At 37.7% G+C, this 20405-nt stretch overlaps 1 protein-coding gene across 1 annotated transcript in view; it reads left to right on the forward strand.

Annotated features, from left to right (window-relative positions):
- The window catches only part of LOC113832815 (metabotropic glutamate receptor 8), a 768119-nt gene extending 767026 nt beyond the window's left edge, over positions 1–1093 (forward strand). Inside the window, exon 9 of the mRNA XM_035451540.1 lies at positions 797–1093. Coding sequence (XP_035307431.1) covers positions 797–1093 — 297 coding nt within the window. The remainder of the gene's footprint in view (positions 1–796) is intronic.
- Positions 1094–20405: the final 19312 nt, after the last annotated feature.

Raw genomic sequence — 20405 nt, forward strand, 5'->3', positions numbered from 1 at the left:
TCCCCTGGAAGTGGAGTTATGGACAGTTGTGTTCTACCATGTAGGTACTGGGAATTGACCCTGGGTCCTCCTCATGAAATATAAGTATTCTTAACCACTAAGCAATCTCTCTAGCCCCAGGAGGAGATCTTTCACATTTTTTGAGCTTCCTACATTTTGATGTGATATAAACATTGGGAAATTCTAAAATGTGTTCTTTAGACAGGCTATTATAAAGCAAAGAAAAACAAAAACCAAACAAACATGAAAAGGCCACAATGAAAAAAATATAAAGACTTTTATCGTGTTTGTGATTTTTATCAGGTGTGGTGCTTGGAACTACACAGTGATGTGATAGCCATCATGCTCCATAAACAATGTTTATCATAATGATCCAGATTGCTGGGCTGCCCCTGTATTCACTACATGTACTTTGCTCTTTGCTTAAGTATTGAGGTAGTCATTTGGTCCACTGCTACACGTTCAAGAGGTATGCTGGGAGAAGTGCAATATATTCTCTTGTCAGACTGCATTTTGCCCCATTCTTTATGCAGTTTATCATAGAAAAAAGTAATAGAAGCTCCACCCCTTTCCAGTTTGTTTTAAGGAATGAGGATTTTAAAATATAAGATCACTCATTTTTACTTGTAGTTTGTCAAAATGAAAGCTTGACTGCATTCAAAGGGCAATTTCAGTAAATATTCTCCAATATAGGAGAGAAACTGGAATAATTTTAGAAAATGGTGTGTTATTTGCTTTATTTCCTACTAGTCAGACTTAATAACCATGATTCTTTTTCCTTTTTTCCTCTTCTCAGATGTACATCCAGACAACAACACTTACTGTCTCCATGAGTTTAAGTGCTTCGGTGTCTCTGGGAATGCTCTATATGCCCAAAGTTTATATTATAATTTTTCATCCAGAGCAGAATGTTCAAAAACGCAAGAGAAGCTTCAAGGCTGTGGTGACGGCTGCTACCATGCAAAGCAAACTGATCCAAAAAGGCAATGACAGACCAAATGGCGAGGTGAAAAGTGAACTCTGTGAGAGTCTTGAAACCAACAGTAAGTCATCTGTAGACTTTCAGATGGTCAAGAGCGGGAGCACTTCCTAATAGATGTACGTTGAACATTCTTCTTCTAGTCTTGGGACCTATACTACCTGGTTCAATGGGCATGATGGCACATACCCCCCTGAGAGTGTCACAACAGGCAGAACCAATGGATGGTGGCTAAATGTTTACAAGCTGAGTAGTGGTTCCCAGCATACAAACTGCCAACTTGAAGTCTTTAATAAAATATGACAATCATCTCTCAAGTTGAAATATCAAAGAGCTTGCCATTTGGAATGCAATTTCACTTTCAAAATTCATTTTTGAAACTTAGGAACTATTCTAGAAGATTTTTGTTGCTTCAGTATTGGCTACTTTTTGTTATTTTAATTTATCAGTGAGGTATCCCGAATCTTGCACAAATAAATGACAAGTTATTTGAATCTTTGGGAAAGTGAGAAAAGAGTTAGTTAGCATGTATAATGGAGTCATAGTAAGTTCTTGGTTCCCCCATGTGCTCTCTAAAGCCTCCTGGCCCTGAAGACAGAATCCTTTCTATCACTTTCCTCACCCACCTTTCTTTGCTCTGTGGCTGACCCAGAATCATCATATGATAACATTGCACTGATAGCCAGGATAATCCAGTTCAATTTACCTTATCAGTTAAGGCTTTTTTGGTGTCCATAGAAAAGCATTAGACAGGTTAGATATTTGTATTGTAAAGGTTCAGAGAGTAGAATATAAGTTTCATTTATATAACCTGGTTGCATAGACAAATTAAAGAGAAATAAGTTAAAGTTGGAGTCCTTACTGGAGAATGGCTCTTAGTTTTTTTTGGGAATGTCATAGTATAAGTCTATAATAGTTAAGGATAACAGTTTTTGTTAGTGTTACACATCTGTAATACAAGTAATTGGGTCAAGAGGATTGAGTCAAGAGGATTGTGAATTTATGGCTTGGGCTATATAACAAGATCCCATCTCAGAAAATTAAGAATGGCCAATCACAAAACTAGTCACTTCCCCCCAGAATCCTTTATCAGGCTCTATGCCCTGATGGCTATTCTTTAAATGATGTCGTAGTTGGGGTTTCTCCTGCTGTGAAGAGACAGCATGACCATAGGAACTCTTATAAGAAAATATTTTACTGGGGCTGGCATGCAGTTCAGAGATTTAGTCCATTCTCATCCTGGAAGGAATCATGGTAGCACACAGGCAGTTATGGTGCTGGAGAGGGAGCTGAGAGTTATATACCCTGAACACTAGGCAGCCTTGCTTGAGCATCTAAAATCTCAAAGCCTGCCCCTAAGGACACACATCTTCCAACAAGGCCAAAACTCTTAATAATGGCACTCCCACTAAGTCTGTGGGGATCATTTTCACTCAAACTACCATAGACATTTAAATACAAAAGAATACTAATACTCAGTTTTATTTGGCTTTATTTCTAAAGAAATTTGTAGCTTCTACTGGATTGACAAAACTTCCTCTGAGTTGAACTATCATGCTATCTATGTGAACTTTGCATATTGTGATGTTCTATGCACATAGATAATCTCTGCTACCTAAGCATGTTGAGTAAGCTCATCAGCTTAAGGACTCGTGAGTTGGCAGAGTGGATAAAGACACTCAACACCAAGTCTGAAGACCTGAAGTATATTCTGGAACTCAGAATATTGAAGGAGAGAATCAACTCCCTTAAGTTGTCCTCTGATTTCCACATATATTCTGAGGTACACACACACACACACACACACACACACACACACACACACACACACACACACACTACAAGCAAGCAAGCAAGCAAATAAATAATTATTAAAACAAAAATTAAAAATACTTCAATGGCTTAAGCCATCCTCTGAAGCCATCTTGACTCTGGGAAGATTAGCTAATAAAATCTCTGTCATCAGTACAGAAAGAAACCTTGTAGCAACTCCTCAAACACTTCCCACACAGACACCATTCAGTCAAAAAGCAGCATAGTAAACTGGCAAGAACAAAGAGGAGGATGTATGTTAGTAACAAATGCCTATAATCAGCTCCCATGATAGATAAATGATTTACTAATCACAGGGATATTAGAAAAATGCTGGTGATATAGGGGCAGATTTTTTTCTGTTTTCCAACTACAAAGCATGAGTACAGGGATTTAAAACCTGTGCAGATGCCAGTAAACTACCGTTGGCAATCTGCACTTTCAGCATTGGCACTGGGAACACGAATCACCAGAGTCTGTGGCTCTACCTGCATTTTTGTGGCAAACCAGGAAAGGACATAACGGGGCTTCAAATGGGACCAACTAACATGTTGGTGGCATAAACAGCAATCATTCCAGGCCCAGTTAAGGAGCATAATGGGAGGAAAAATGAAAAGCTTTATCCAATCCCTTGAACAATAAATAGTTTCCCCTCAAAGTAAAATCCCTAGTGTCCTGTATTGTTAAATAAGTCTCAAACAGGGGTTGTTTTCCTCATTATTTTCTGAGGATGTTGGAGGGGAAATTATATCACCTGTATACATTTCTCACATTTCTCTAAAATAAGAAAGAAAGATTACAAGCATGAAGGCTGTTGGGATGGTGAACGTATTACACTCTGGAAGAGATAAGAGTCACATTTGGAAGGTAAAGGAAAGCAGAAAAAATGGATCAAGATAATTCAAATTATAGCCTGAATGAAAGTTTGGGGTGTGATTAATATAAGACTATTTGAAATTAAAATACAGAACAACTATTTTATTAGCACACACCCCCCTTATTTTAGGGGTAGTATCTTGATAGCTGTGGCTACTAGTCTGTTGCTGGACGTTGTGATTCTGACTAAATAGTGTTACATTTATATATACATAATATATACATGTATGTATATAAATTCATACATAATATATAAGCAATTCAGTATAGCTTCTTATGTCTAGAAAGCTCATTTTAAGGTTAATTTTAATATGTGTCTAAAAGACACATATGAAAGTGTTCAACATCCATCAGGGAAATGCAAATCAAAACAACTCTGAGATTCCATCTTACTCCCCGCCCCAAATAAACCCTACCTATCACATTTCCTTTCTGATCCCCCTGGATGATGAGGCCTTCCATAGGGTGTCATCAGAGTCTATTGTATCCTTGGGGATAGGGCCTAGGCTCACTCCTCTATATCTGGGCTCAAGGAGTATTCCTCTATGTGTAATGGGCTCCCAAAGTCCACACCTATGCTAGGGATAAGTACTGAACTACTACGGTAGGCCCGGTAGATTTCTGAGGTTTCCTCACTGAAACCCATGTTCCTGGGGTCTGGTTCAGTCCCATGCTGGTATCCCAGCTATCAGTATGGGGAGCAAGAGTTCCACAATATTCAGGTCAGCTGTTTCTGTGGGTTTTGCCAGCCTTGTCTGGACTCCTTTGCTCTTCATGCTTCCTTCTCTGCATCTGGATTCCAGTTCAGATCAGTGATTAGTTGTAGGTGTCTGCTTCAATTTCCAGCAGCTGCTGGATGAAGGCTATAGGATGGCATATAAGTCAGTCATCAATCTTATTATCAGGGGAGGGCATTTAAGATAGCCTCTCCTCTGTTGCTTAGATTGTTAGCTGGTGTTATCTTTGTAGATCTCCAGACATTTCCCTAGTAAACCTAAAATGTTTCCCTCTATCATGGTATCTCCATTCTTGTTATCTTCTATTCTTTGTCTGACTCAAACTTTCTGCTCCCTCATGTCCTCTGCATCACTCCTCCATTTCTCATGCTCCTAGCTCCATCAACCCTCTTCCCGTGCTCCCAATTAGTTCAGGGGATCTTGACCCTTTCCCCTTCTACAGGGGACCATATATGTCTCTCTTATTGTACTCCTTGTTTACTAACTTCTCTGGAGTGTGGATTGTAGCCTGGTAATCCTTTACTCTATGTCTAAAATCCACATATGAGTGAGTACATACCATGTTTGTATTTTGTTGTTGGGTTACCTCATTCAGAATGGTTTCTTCTAGTTCCATCCATTTCCCTGCAAATTTCAAGATTCCCTCTGAGTAGTACTCCATTGTGTAAATGTACCACATTTTCTCTATCCATTCTTCAGTTGAGGGGCATCTAGGCTGCTTCCAGTTTCTGGCTATTACAGATAGTGCTGCTATGAACATCTTTGAACATATGTCCTTGTTGTATAAATGTGCTTCTTTTGGGTATATGCCTAGGAGTGGAATTGCTGGATCTTGTGGTAGACTGATTCCCATTTTTTTTGAGGAATCACCATACTGATTTCCAAAGTAGCTGTACAAGTTGGCACTCCCACCAGCAGTGGAGAAGTATTCCCCTTTCTCCACATCCTCTCCAGCATAAGCTGTCATTGGTGTTTTTGGTTTTGGCCATTCTGAGAGGAGTATGATTGAATCTCAGAGTTGTTTTGATTTGTGTTTCCCTGATGGATGTTGAACACTTTCTTATGTGTCTTTCAGATATTTTAGATTCCTCTGTAGAGAATTGTCTATTTAGTTCTGGACTCTGGTTTTTAATTGGATTGTTTGGAGTTTTAGAGACTAGCTTCTTGAGTTCTATTTTTTATTTTGGAGATCAGCCCTCTGTCAGATGTGGTGTTGGTGAATATGTTTTCCCAGTCTGTGGGCTGCCATTTTATCTTGCTGACTGTGTCCTTTGCCTTCTCAGTTTCAGGAGGTACCATTTATCAATTGTTAATCTCAGTGTTTGTGCTGAGATTAACTGGTGTAATATTCAGAAAGTAGTCTCCTGTACCAATTAAGTCAAGGGTATTTCCCACTTTGTCTTCTAATAGATTCAGTGTGGCTGGGTTTACATTGAGGTCTTCGATCCATTTTGACTTAAGTTTTGTGCACCGTGATAGGCTTGGGTCTATCTGGAGTCTTCTACATGTCCATATCCAGTTATGCCAGCACCATTTGTTGAAGATGTTCTCTTTGTTCCATCATATAAATTTGTATTGTTTGTCAAAAATCAGGTGATCATAGGTGAGTGGGTTAATATCATAGTTTTCAAATCTATTCCATTGGTCTACCTGTCAATTTTTTGCCAATACTAAGCTCTTTTCAGGACTATAGCTCTGTAATAGACCTTGAAATCAGGGATGGTGGTGCCTGCAGGTGTTCCTTTATTGTACAGGGTTGTTTTGGCTATCCTGGATCTTTTGTTTCTCCATATAAAGTTAAGAAGTGTTCTTTCAAGGTCTGTGAATAATTGTGTTGGGGTGTTGATGGGGATTGTATTGAATCTGTAGATTGCTTTTGGTAAGACTGCCGTTTTTACTATGTTGATCCTACCTATCCAAGACATTGGGAGATCTTTCCATTTTTTTGGTATTTTCTTTAATTTCTTTCTTTAGAGATTCAAAATTCTTATGATACAGGTCTTTCTCTTTTTTGGTTAGTGTTACCCCAAGGTATTTTATGTTGTTTGTGCAATTGTAAAGGGTGATGTTTCTCTGATTTCTTTCTCCACCAATGTGTCATAGGTATATAGTAGGGCTACAGATATATTTAAGTTAATCTTGTATCCTGCCACTTTGCTGAATGGTGTTTATCATCTGTAAATGCTCCCCGGTAGAGTTTTTTGGATCACTTGTGTATACTATCATATCATCTGCAAATAGTGAGAGTTTGACTTCTTCCTTTATGATTTTTGTTCCCTTGATCTCCTTTTGTTTTATTATTGCTCCAGCCAGAACTTCAAGGACAATATTGAAGAGGTATATAGAGAGTGGACAGCCTTGTCTTGTCCCTGATTTTAGAGGAATTGCATTGAGTTTCTCTCCATTTAATTTGATGTTGGCTGTTTGCTTGTTGTATATTGCTTTTATTATTTTGAGGTATATTCCTGTTATCCCTGATTTCTCCAAGACCTTTATCATGAAGGGTTGTTGGATTTTGTTAAAAGCTTTTTCAGCATCTATTGAGATGATCATGTGGTTTTTTTTTTCCCTCAGTCTGTTTATATGGTGGATTACATTGATGGGTTTTCGTATATTGAACCATCCTTGCATCCCTGGGATGAAGCCTATTTGATCATGCTGGATGATTTCTCTGATGTGTTCTTGGATTCGATTTACCAGTATTTTATTGAGTATTTTTGCATCAATGTTCATGAGGGATATTGGTCTGTAGTTCTCTTTCTTAGTTGTGTCTTTGTGTGGCTTTGGTATCAATGTTATTGAAGCCTCATAAAAAGAGTTTGGTAATGACCAGCTTCTATTGTGTGGAATACTTTGAGGAGAATTGGTATTAGCTGTTCCTTGAATTTCAGGTAGAATTCTGCTCTGAATCCATCTGGCCCTAGCCTTTTTTTGGTTGGGAGACTTTTGAGGACTGCTTCTATTTTATTAGGGCTTATAGGTCTATTTAAGTTGCTTATCTGTTCTTGATTTTGGTAAGTGATATCTGTCCAGAAAATTGTCCATTTCTTTTAGATTTTCGAATTTTGAGGAGTATAGGTTTTTGAGTATGACCTGATGATTCTCTGTGTCTGTTGTTATGGCCCTCTTTTCATTCCTGATTTTATTAATTTACTTGTTCACTCTCTGCTGTTTGGCAAGTTTGGATAAAGGTTTGTCTATCTTGTTGATTTTCTCAACGAACCAACTCTTGTTATATTGATTCTTTGTATTGTTCCCCTACTTTCCATTTTACTGATTTCATTCCTCAATTTGAATATTTCCTGGCATCAACTCTTCTGAGGTGTATTGGCTTCTTTGTGTTCTAAAGCTTTCAGTTGTGCTGTTAATTCTTTAGTGTAATTATTCTCCTGTTTCTTCATGTGGGCACTTAGAGCTATGAACTTTCCTCTTACCACTGCTTTCAAAGTGTCCTATAGGTTTGGGTATGTTGTGTCTGCATTCTCATTGAATTCTGGGAAGTCTTTAATTTCTTTTTTTATTTCTTCCTAGACCCAGGAATTGTGCAATTGTGTGTTACTTAATTTCCATGAGTTCGTAGGTTTTCTGTAACTCAAGTTGTTGTTGAATTCTAACTTTAAAGCATGGTGGTCTGATAAGATACAGGGGTCGATGAACCGGAACCGGACACAGCCCCTGGTCCACGGGGGCTGGTGGATGTAGGCAGAACTGCCACCGGGGCCTCAGCAGTGTCCAGGTGTGCTGGATCCCGCTGCTGGGCTTAGATCCAGCAAGCAACCCCCCGGCGTCAGATGTCTCTCAGCTTTTTCTTTTTTATTGGCAGCTTATTGAAAAAAAATGGTTTCTGTTTTTTTTCTTATCCTGTTTATGTTAATAAATACCAAGGAGCAGTAAATACCTGAATGAATAATTCAGAGATTTGCAAGCCCAGGATTGATGAAAGAATTGCAGGCCTCTTTAGTCAGACCTTAATTAGTTTGTTCTGTAGGTGGCCAGACACTGTCCTGTCCATGCAGGGCTCACAAAGAACTGCTGTCCTGTTCCCTTTACTTTCCCTGACTCCTGTGGGGACAGTTTTGTGCCCCTCAAAGCCCTTCTATGGTTGTTTCATTCCAGCTGGCCTGGAACAAGACAAGTACCCTCTGTTAGAGAAACGCTTTTTCTGTGGACATTTTCTGCTAGCATTTGCAAGCTAGAGGGTTGTAGGTATTGGAAACAGTGACTCTCATATATATCCTTATTTTGTGCCAGAGACTCACCATTGCCTATGTTAGAGACTATATGTTTAGGCTACAAAACAAATGTCAGCAGGCCGAGTGTGTATATTTGTCCGAAGCCATACCTAGTGATTCCTGGGGTGGGAGCACTACCTCCATGCCAATAACCAAGCTCTGTGTACTGACCTTCCCATTCCTGCTGACTATCCTAGGTCACCAGGGCTTAATTTGGGTATGGGGATGACTGCAGGAAGATTCTCTCCACAGCTGGGCTGCTAACTGGGAGCCCTTCAAAGAATCCAACATCCCCATGCAGCAAGCTTCAAACTTAAGCATCATGTGTGCATTTTAGTACAAGTCCTTTGGGGATTTCTTGTGGGTTTTGTATGTGTGTGGAGGGGGTTGTTTTTGTTTTTGTTTTGTTTGGTTTTTTGTTTGTTGTTTTTTTGAAACAGGGTTTCTCTGTATTGCTTTGGAGCCTGCCCTTAAACTCTATCTGTAGACCAGGCTGGTCTTGAACTCACGGAAATCTGCCTGCCTCTGCCTCCTGAGTGCTAGGATTAAAGGTGTGTGCCACAAACGCCTGGCTTCTTGTTTATTTTGTTCGCCAGGATTTCATCGAACTGATTTTTTGTTTTTTTTTCTTTATTTTTTGTTTTTGTTTTTACATCTTGACTGCAGGTTCACCTCCCTCCAATCCCAGTACCTCCCCACCCCTCTACCTGGCCCCACTCTCACCCTGCATCTGCTCCTCCTCCTCTGTTTCTCTTCAGAAAACAGCATCTCAGGGATATCAGCCAGCTATGGAATATCATGTAGTAAGACTAGGTACCTCCTGTTCCATAAAGACTGGACAAGGCAACCCAGGAGGAAGAAAGGGTCTCAAAAGCAGGCAACGAAGTCAGAGACAGTTCCTGTTCCCACTGTTAGAGGAGTCCCACAAGAAGACCAAGTTACACAACTGTCACATGGGCCTGGGTCAGTATGATGCAGGCTCCTTGGTTGTCGGTTCAGTCTCTGTTAGCCCCTATGAGCCCAGGTTAGTTGATTCTGTGCATTTCTTGTGATCTTCCTTATCCCACTGGCTCTTACAATCCTTTCTCCCTCTCTTCAGCAGGTTTTCCCAAGCTCTACCTAATATTTGGCTTACGGTCTCTGCATCTTTTTCTATCAGTTGCTGCTTGAAGCCTCTTTCTGATGACAGTTTGGCTAGGCACCAGTCTATGAGTATATCAGCATATCATTAGGAATAATTTAATTGAATTTTGTTTCTGGCCAGTGCTGTTTGGTTCTATCCAAGTTTTGGCCTATTCTACCTCTGGGTATTGGCCCTCGGGGGTGAGCTCCCTTTCATGGTATGGGTCTTGAGATAGGGCAGTCACAGGTTGGTCACTCCCAAGATTTCCATGCTACCTTTACCCCAGCACATCTTTTAGGCAGACAGGAAAGATTGTAGTTTTTGTGACTCCTTTGGTGTCCCAATCCCTCCATTGGATGGCTTGCCTGGTGACAAAAGATGGCTGGTTCAGGTCCTATAGCCACCATCGCTAGGAGTATTGTAATTTTAAAAAAGTGGCTTGAGAGAAATATGCCATGTGACAGAGTAGAGGGTTTTTTTGTTGTTTGTTTGTTTGGTTTTGTTTGTTTTTGTTTGTTTGTTTTTTAGAAGAAGCATTGTGAAAGGGGGAAGGAAAGGGGGATGGGGAGACCGGCCTTTGCAGACAGGAGCAATGGAAGAGAGATAAAAGAGAGGGACACACACACACACACACACACACACACACACACACAGAGAGAGAGAGAGAGAGAGAGAGAGAGAGAGAGAGACAGAGACAGAGACAGAGACAGAGAGACAGAGAGAGACAGAGAGAGACAGAGAGACAAAGAGAGACAGAGAGATGGGGAGAGAGGGGGGAAGAGAGAGAGAGAAACAGACAGACAGAGAGAGGGAAAGAAAGAGAGATAAGGATGGGTGGTGAGCAGGGCCCTTTTAAAAGGGAACATAGTGAATAGGTATAGGTGGTGCTCTTAGTGGCAGCAGCTGAAGATGTATCCTGTCAGGACTCCAAGGACAGACCTGTGAAAATGGCTAACTACTAACAAGGAGTCTTAGCTAGAGTCACCCTCATAGATTGCTGGAAGTTTCCATTGCATTAGGTTTCTAGCTCATCCCAGAGTTGGTCCCAGATTCCAGTTTTCTCTTCCAGTACTGTCTCCCTCTGTCCTCCCCCAACTGGAACCAACCTGTTCCCATCCCCACTCCCCCTCCATTCCCCACACCCCCAAGAATTCCCCATCCCCTATACAAAGGCCATGTCTATTCTATTTCTCTTCACAGTGAGATTCCCCTTTGAGCCCTCCTTGTTGCTTAGCTTCTCTGGGTCTGTGGATTATACCATTATTATCTTTTAACAGCTAATATCCACTTATAAGTGAGTATGTACCATGCTTGTGTTTCTGGTTCTGGGTTACCTCACTCTGGATGATCTTTTTCTAGTTCCAGCCATGCCATTAAAGTCAGTGAGCTTTGCAAGTACTGAAAATCTCTTGAGCCCCAGAAGTCTCATTTTAAAAGTGAATTGTGGATACCATCCCAAAATTTCATGTCGTATGATTAAAATTTCACAATGCCATATAGTGATTTTAAGGAGTGTGAGGTTAGAAAGCAAACTGATTTCCTGAGTTTTCATAGCACTGTATTTTCTATACCAAGAGATTCTGTTGTTTCAGAACGGAGAGGGGAGTGGAAACAGGGTTCTTATATACACGATTTCCACCATTACATTGGCTGTCACAGCTCTACTCGTGTTCCTTGTGATATATCCATTAATAAGTAATGACAACACCTGCCATTACTTTAGCCTACAAACCAAGTGTGGCACACCCAAGGAAGTTTATCATTGTCCTCTTCAGAAACTTGTTTTCAACAGAGCACTGTCAAAACAGCTCCCCTATAAGTTCATCTGCATATCTTTAATCTTTTTTATCCATAATAATTCTGAAATAATGATTCATGAAAGTTATCTGACGTTTGGAGTCATCCCTCACTGTTGCTGTCTTTTTATTTCCTTTTATGGAAAATAAATTTATTTCTCTCATAATATACCCTCGTTATGGAGTCACCTTTCTCTACTCCTCTAGTTGCTCCCCACCTCCTTCCCCATCTGGATCCACACCCTTTCTGTCTCTTATGAGAAAACACATGGGCTTCCGAAGGATAATGAAATAAAAATAAGATATAATAAAATAAAACATAATAATCTAAAGCAAGATATTGGAATTGAACAAAACAAACAGTAGGAAAAGAGACTAATAAAAGTAAAAAAAAAATAGGTATCAATGCAAAGACCCATTCATTTCCAGAAATCCCAGAAAAATACTGAACTGGAAGCCATAATACATATGCAAAAGACTAATAGGGTAAAACAGAGACAAAAGACACACACACACACACACACACACAAACACAAACACAGGTACATATATAATAGCCTAGAGACCTAGGGCAAAACTAAATAATACTGTTCAAAAAAAGTATCAATAAAATGGCTCCTCATGACATTCTGCTATACTCAACTGCTTGCTCAGTCACTATCAGAGATGCTTCCTCCTTCAGCAGTTACAAACAAAAGCCACAGTCAGACAACATACAGAGATTTAGAGGCCAGGGAATCCTTAGCCCTAAATGGGATGTTACCACGAGAGCTCAGGCAACCCCAAGAAAGAGGAGGTAGAAAGAGTGTAAGAGCCAGAGGGGATGGAAGACACCAAGAAAACAAGGCCCTGTAAATCAACATGATGAATACACACATGAACTCACAAAGACTGAAGTAGCATACACAGGGCTTGCACAGATCTGGACCCACCCAATAGGGTCCTAGAGCTGAAAGGAAATGTGGACAAATGCCACTATCCCTATCCTGGAAGCTATCTTGTAAGGAGGAAAAGGGAGTCTCACTGAGGAAACCCATTATTCTTAAGGCTTGGTTACAACATGTCCAACAGTAGAAGGCCAAGACAGAGCAAGCTCAATGATATCTTTGGTGGTTCCTTGTCTCACAAGGCCATGTCAGGACTTTTCCTAAAAAAAAAAAAAAAGCAACTTCTACAATTATTTTTATTTTTATAGTTGCTTTCATATTGACTAAAGCATCTGTTTCCAGAACTTTGATTTGTTTTATTCTGGAAATTAACATTGTTTTTCTGTGAATCACAGTCTCAAAATGAGACTTCACATGGTTGTACAATTTTCCCTAGAAACTGCTTTTAATGCTTTAGTTCCAAATCTTGTTCAAAAACGCCTAAAAGAATGAAATATGGATTCTTGACTTGTGATAAACCCTCTAGGTTATAACGACCCTTAAAGGCAGTTTGATTGCAGTCACTGCTTTTTGAATAACATCTTCAGAAAGCTGTACTGTTTAAGGTGATTTTTCCCTATTATAGTTGTGATTTTCCTCCCCTTTAAATTTTAATTAAAGTATAATTACATAGTTTTCTGCCTTCCTTCCTCCAAGCCTCCCTGGAACTCTCCTTGATTTTCTTCCACCCCCACAGCCTCTTTTTTATTTTTAATCTTTATGTTACCTGTTTGTATGTATTTACAAGACTGGTCATTTCATGTTGTATCACCATTTGGTGTGATCTCTCTGGGGATGGCAATTTCTCCTGCTTTCAGCATCCGTTAGTTGCCTGCAGGTCTTTACCTGGGATTGGGACCTGGTGAGATTCACCCCTTACACTTTAGCAAGTTTCATGGTGTATTTTCCTTTTTACAGTCTACATATTTAGCAAAGATTTCTGCACTTCCAGATATTTCTGATGATGCTGAATAACAGAAAGTTCAGTGGCCCTTTTACTGTCACTTTTCTAAATAATGGCATGTTTTCTTTGCCTCAGCTCCAAGTAATTAATGAAAAATCCATGAAAGACACAAAAAGTGTATAGAATTTATTTACTTAGAGAAATTTAGAAGCACAGAATACAGTATATGGATTAAGACATGAGAAATGTAAGTAAACCAATATAGAAACGGTTGTACCTTATTTTTCATGAAAAAAAATAAATGCAGCAGCAGATTACCTTTTGCAAAGAGAGATCTCCAATAGGATCATAGAAGGATAGGGAATGGATGACTTGGTCCCTAATTGCTTGTCTCAGAGGCATAAGGACCTGGGCCAGATCCATTGCACTCACATGAAAACCTGGGTATGGGCACCATTGTATAATCCAAGTGTTGGAAAAGCAGGGATAGGTGAATTCTTAAACTTACTGGCTGGCTAAGCTTAACATAATCAGTAGTTATCACCTTTGAGGAAGAGCCTCTGTCACAAGGAACAAGATGAATGACTTTAAGGAATGGTATCTGAGATTGGGCCCTGGCTTCCACATGCATGCCTATATGAGGCCTTAGACACTTAGAGACATGCACAACACAGTGATATACACAGATACACACCCACAGGGGCACCTACAGAGACACACTCAGAGGAAGACCTACAGGGACACACACACACAAACACACACACACACACACACACACACACACACACACACACACACCTAAGGCAGAGGAGGGAGCCAATAGCATTTCTCCCAAACTAAAAATTACTCTCCCTGAAATATTCTCTTGTTCTATTGTTATAACATGCTATAGTAGCTATAGGTTTTAATTAGTGGTGAGGGTGACACAGCTATGGTTGTGCTTCATTGTTACTTATTTTTTAGAAATAGAGTGCAATATATAGCTGGATTCAGGTCCACTTTTTTTCTACTATTCTGTGATAATACTCAAGTGTGATAAGTGAAGATAACATAAATTCATGAGTGACATATTTTGATTATTTGCTGAGTATTATTCAATTAAATAAAAGTTTATTAAATTCGTATATATTTAGTACTTTCTGCACTATGTTAATTTTAGTGATAGCCTCTGCATGGCTTTGCCTGGAAACTGGATGGGTCCATCACAAGTGTTCAGAATTGCAGAGGAATGAGTCTAATTATCAAGTACGTCCAAAGAACAGCTTTATGATTTCTAGCAGTGCACAATGTACACAACTACAATAAATTATTTAAAGATATTTTCATTATGAGTTAAATTAATGCATTACAATACATATTCAGGTTCTTAAATACGATTATTCTAGTATTTAACTTAAAGTAGGTAACAATTTTGGAACATTTTTACACTATAATTATATGTTTAAATTGTGCAATAATTTGTATTTAGTTTTGTATTCTCTGGAGGTGTCAGCATGAGTGTAAATTTGACAGAATATTTTGTTATTGGTATCATTCTAATAGTCTTACAACAATGAGTATTTTTTCATAGTAAGTTGGTAACAGAGGTGTCAAATATTAATTTCATCCTTTGGAATTGTATTTCCATGTATACTGTAGTTAAAATTTTTAAAACGCGACAAATATCTGTTGACTATTTCAATATTTAACTAAATTTGTGTGTACTTGAGTTTTTTTAAGACAGTGTTTGGAGCCTGTCCTGGAACTTGCTCTGCAGAACAGGCTGGCCTCGAGCTCTCCAAGAACCGCCTGCCTCTGCCTCCCAAGTGCTGGGATTAAAGGCATGAGCCACCAATGCCCAGATGAGATTTTGGCTTGTTAATTTCTAAACCCGAGATTATTGATAATTTTTAAATGGAATATATACATTGTCAAGGTACAAATAATTATAACTATTTGGTTATAGGATTGGCTGAAGTGACTAAAATTTTTGATTAATCCGGTAGATTTTTAAATGTATATTTTGTAGGACATCAGTGTCTTCTTTCTTTTTATGTATATGAAAATTTAGTTTGCTAAGGTAATTTATAAATAAGATTTCAATAAAGTTTTCTAATGATTGGTATTTTTTGTATTTATTCTTCTGCATACTAGCCATGTACTATACACTAGTCTCGGGGCTTCTGCAGATTAACAATTTGGCTGAATTTCTCATTAGAATTCTATTGCATATGGTTTAAAATACTAAGTAACATGTTTCAAAACATTATCATCAGACAACCCAAGCAGAATTTGAATTTTGAAATATTATTAGCAAGGTGGTTATTATGCACTATTAACATATTCTATTTTTTAACAGCTTCCTCCACCAAGACAACATATATCAGCTACAGCAATCACTCAATCTGAACAGGGAGACAACACCATCTGAAGAAAGGTAGTGTGTGTTCTTAAATATTGAACATGAGACTGCCAAAAATCATTCCTGGAGACCTCCGTAGACTACAATCAATCAGATCAATAGTCTTGTAAGGAACAAAATTAGCCATGAACCAAAAGTATCAATGCTGAGGAGCAAAGAAACCAATTTTATACAATACAACCAATGAGTGTCAAGCTAAAGTATTGCTTACCTGTGAGCATTAAAAAAAAAAATCCAAAAGGAAAACTAATGTTAGCTTGTGAAAAAAATGCTGTTGAAATAAACCATGTCTGATGTTATTCTTGTAAGTATATTTCTGTGATTGTGAGAACTCCTGTTCCTGTCCCACACTGTTCAACTTGTATAAGACTCAGTCTGTTTCTTGTAATGGCTGACCGGATTGAAGCCCTGGGTTGTGCTACAAAATAAATGCAATGATTGACGCATGCAATTTTTATACAAATAATTTATTTCTAATAATAAAGGAATGTTTTGCAAATGTTGAGCATTGTTTCGTTCCAGTTTTAAAACTAGGGTAGTCTCTTCTTTCCATTTGACCCTTCTCCTGTTTTTAGGTTCTTGTCTTGCCTCATGTTGATACTACCTCCTTCAGGGTCATGGTTTTAGATGTGTTTATGAGGAGAATTTTATTGCTCTATGAAAGGGTATCACTTGTATAAGATGTTGCAAATACTTTTGATTCATATTATAGATTTTTATAACGACTATTCTATGAAGAATCAAGTTGTAGCTTTGTATAAATTTATTTAATTGTTAGGTAGTAAGTTAAATTTTAGTTTGGAGAATACATCATGAAAATTGTCACAGAAAAATATATGACCAACATAACCAAATTGCTCCATATTGTTTCTAATTCAAAACTTTTGCATTGTGAAATATTCCCTGCTCTCACCTGGGCCTACCACTCACCAAAATCAGTAGAGTAATGGACCTTACCCAGATCATTCTTCAAACTCTGAATTAGCATATTTATTCCCTTGGCATCATTAAAGAAACCACAGTTCAGAAAACATGTCAATGCATTCTTATTTTCCAAATGAAAACATTCATTGCTTCATAAAACAGTATCATTAAAGAGAGAAAACAGGAAGTCTGTCTGGCGCTAATAAACCAAACTAGGTCAGATAGGAGCAGTCTGTTAACAGCGTTCAAATCTGTGACCATTTTTGTCCTGGGTTCATCTATTACACACAATCCTAGACATCCATCAAATCAATGGGTCCCTACAATCATTGTCTTAGTAAATGTTCTCTATGCTGAGTTAGCTTAGATGGCTCATTGCTTTCCTTGTAGTTATAAAGAGCTATCTCTGTAGCTTCAACCCAGACATTAACAGTCACTTTATTTAATTCATAACGTTCATGTAACACCATGCAGACACTTTTCATACATAGTATCATTTTCTAGATTCCCAAGAAGACAGATGGCAGTAGACAGAAGGAAATGCACATCTATTGGCTTTATTTCTCCAAATTATATTTGATCTTTGCGGGTAACATTTTAATGAAAGAATAAAAGAATAATTCTTAAATATCTGAACTAGGGAAAATACAATTTTATTATATAAGTCCTAAATCCATTTCTGGGAGTGCTTTCTAGATGAAACCTGAACTGATAAAAGTAAAGCCTACACTGGATTTCATTTTGTTGTACCATGCAGCTCAGGACTGTCAGAGATGCCAAAAAGTTTTCATTTTGATTTGGCCAGTTACTTCATATTGAAAACTCTGATTATTCATTAGATTTTTTTACTTTAATTTTACTACATGTTCATTTTTAATTGAGATAAATGGTTGAATTTAATAATTCTTGCACTTCATTCACAGGAAAAAACCCAGGAATTTTTAATGTATTATTGATAGGATCACCCAAAGCAAAATTGGCTCACAGGGCAATTGGAAGGGTTTATTATTATTACTTTAAAATCTTGAATATTTTAGAAAATATGAAGCATGACTCATGCCATTTCAAAATTGTTATTATTATAAATTTACCAACGAGTTGTTTTACGTAAGTATATTTTTATAAGCAGCTGAGACTTCTTTGGTTAATACAATGTCTGATTTAACTCATAGTAGCATGCATAATGCTTCTAATGAACTTGTAGACACCTATCCACATCTCTAAGATGACACCATTAGCAAATGCCCTCCATAAAACACTCTCATTCTCCATGGCTGGGGAGGGGGCGGGGGAGCAAATCCCAGCACCTTCTTACAGTAGAAACTAGAGTATTCTACCCTCTGCTGTGGTTTTTTTCTTAAGGATTTTTCCATGGGTTCAGATAGTTATAGGCTGGAAAACTGGAACATCCTGTGAGCAGGATTTAGCATGTATTTGGTAGTGGTCCATGAGGCCTGTGATTTAAAATGAACTGTCTGTGTCCCATAGATAAGCAAATGCAAAGTTGCACAAAAAATACAGTATTATATTCTTTAGAATTGACCTTGTGTTTTATTCTGGAAAGAAATGTCACATCTAATCTCAGCATGCCAGAGGGAATGCTAAAAATGTAACTTCAAGTAATATTCAGCAAATGTCACTTGTAGACAATGAGAGATGTATTAGTGTGACCTTGAGCCAAGTCTGACCTGAGTTTAAGAAAAATTAGCTTATGATAGGGAATACTAGAGGCTTAAATCAATGATAGTATGACATAGACTACTTCTATTTTTTTAAGTAACTTAAACTTGAGGATAACCATTATGATGTAAATAGAGATTGGTGACTAACTTAATTTGTGTATTTTTTAAATGTTTACAAAATTAACATTTAAAAGTAACAAGATTTTACTTTATTTCTGTCAATTACCACAGTACCAAATTCCTAACCAGGAACAAAAGCTTGGTAGATATTTTTTCTACCTTTAACTTAGTATTCTGCATATTTAAAAATACTTTTTGAAACAAGATAAAATAATAATTTTCTGAAATGTTATCTAGCATTATGCTTTATTCAGAATGTGGGTAGAAGTGACATCTTAACCTTCTGTTACATAATCATCATTTTTCTCATTATGTTTTTGAATTGTATTTAATATCAGTATTTTTATCCATTTTCTAGAATGAGATGACCAAAGGGAACAATAAGGTTGCAAAAGAGGATGAATGAGAATTAATTCCAAATGATGTCATATTCTAATCCTGAGAAATGATCATCAGAAGTGCTTCTAGTTGCTTCAATGGTTGTCATTTAATGACAATAAGAATAATAAAGTAAAAGTGGCCTTTATTAAGAAGAAATGATACCTTCAAAAGAGACTCACATGCAGCAATGTTCAAAAACTTGCTGACTGACATATAGAAGGGTCCTATTACTGAGATAAAGAGAAAATGTAGCTTATAATTTGACTTTAAAATATATCCAATTTTGTATTACTGTATGTTTTTTTCTTTCTGCAGCATAATGCCCAAGGTTGGTCTTTATTATTTTGTTTGGGTTTTGAGATCATATATATATATATATATATATATATTATATATATATATATTCCCATTTCCTCTCCTTCTTCTAAACTCTCCCATGTATCCCTCCTTGCTCTCTTTAAAATTAATGACTCTGATTTACATTAATTGTTGTCACATGAATATATATTTATATACATATATAGATAGATAGATAGATAGATAGATAGATATAATCAAATTAATGCTTGAAGTTGTGAAGTACAAACACATACATGTAATTGCCCATGAATTAAATCATACTAGGTAAATTCACTAGATTTTGGAATGATTTTTATAACCAGTGAAACATGTTAGAATGTTAAAGTATAATACTAAAAATGTTTTTAAAAATCCTTACAAAAAGGCTAAATTAACAAATCAAGAATTTATTCACTTCATTACCTGGTAAGGGAACTGATAAGATGGCAAAACTAGTATAAACGTATTTGAAACAGAAAGAATGTGCATTTGTTATATAAAGTAAATGCTTCAATAAACGAGAGACACTTAGAAATGGTGTAACATCCTGCAACATGATACACCATAGTCACTGAGGTCATTTATTCCATTGGACAGATATGGTTTGGATTGGTACTGGATGAAATCTCCTGAAAAAGCAACTGTGCTGATGGGAGTTCCAGCACAGGCAGCACTGGAGGAACACCCATCTGTACTCTGCCCATTGCTAGGCTTTGGCTAATGTCTCTGGTAAACATGGCTCTTCACTGTCTTACTTTTTACCCAGTAAGTAATGGAGGGGGTCCTAATACAACTCTGCTTTATCTATTCTTTCTGCAATCTATCTCTATGTCAGAGTCAGGACTGTATGACATGGTGAAGAGAACAACTGAATAAATACATATATAGTTGCCTGTGTGTTCCACTAATAATCTGTGAAATGCATCTTTTGTCCCCTAGAAATTCTTCTTTTTAATAGGTATTTTATTTCTAAATTTGTAGTATATTACTTTGAGGAAGGATATCAGTTTTCCCAACGTGCCCCTGACGACGACAAATATGAGACAATTTGCTGTATGTCCATGAATTCTTCTGCCTATCATTAATGATTAAGGAACTTCCCAAGCACAGCCTTTCGTAAGCTCTTACATCTTGTAGGCGGAAGAAACAAGACTGTAGAATGTTTCCTCGTCA

Source organism: Cricetulus griseus, assembly GCF_003668045.3.
Source record: "Cricetulus griseus strain 17A/GY chromosome 1 unlocalized genomic scaffold, alternate assembly CriGri-PICRH-1.0 chr1_0, whole genome shotgun sequence".
NCBI lineage: Eukaryota > Metazoa > Chordata > Mammalia > Rodentia > Cricetidae > Cricetulus > Cricetulus griseus.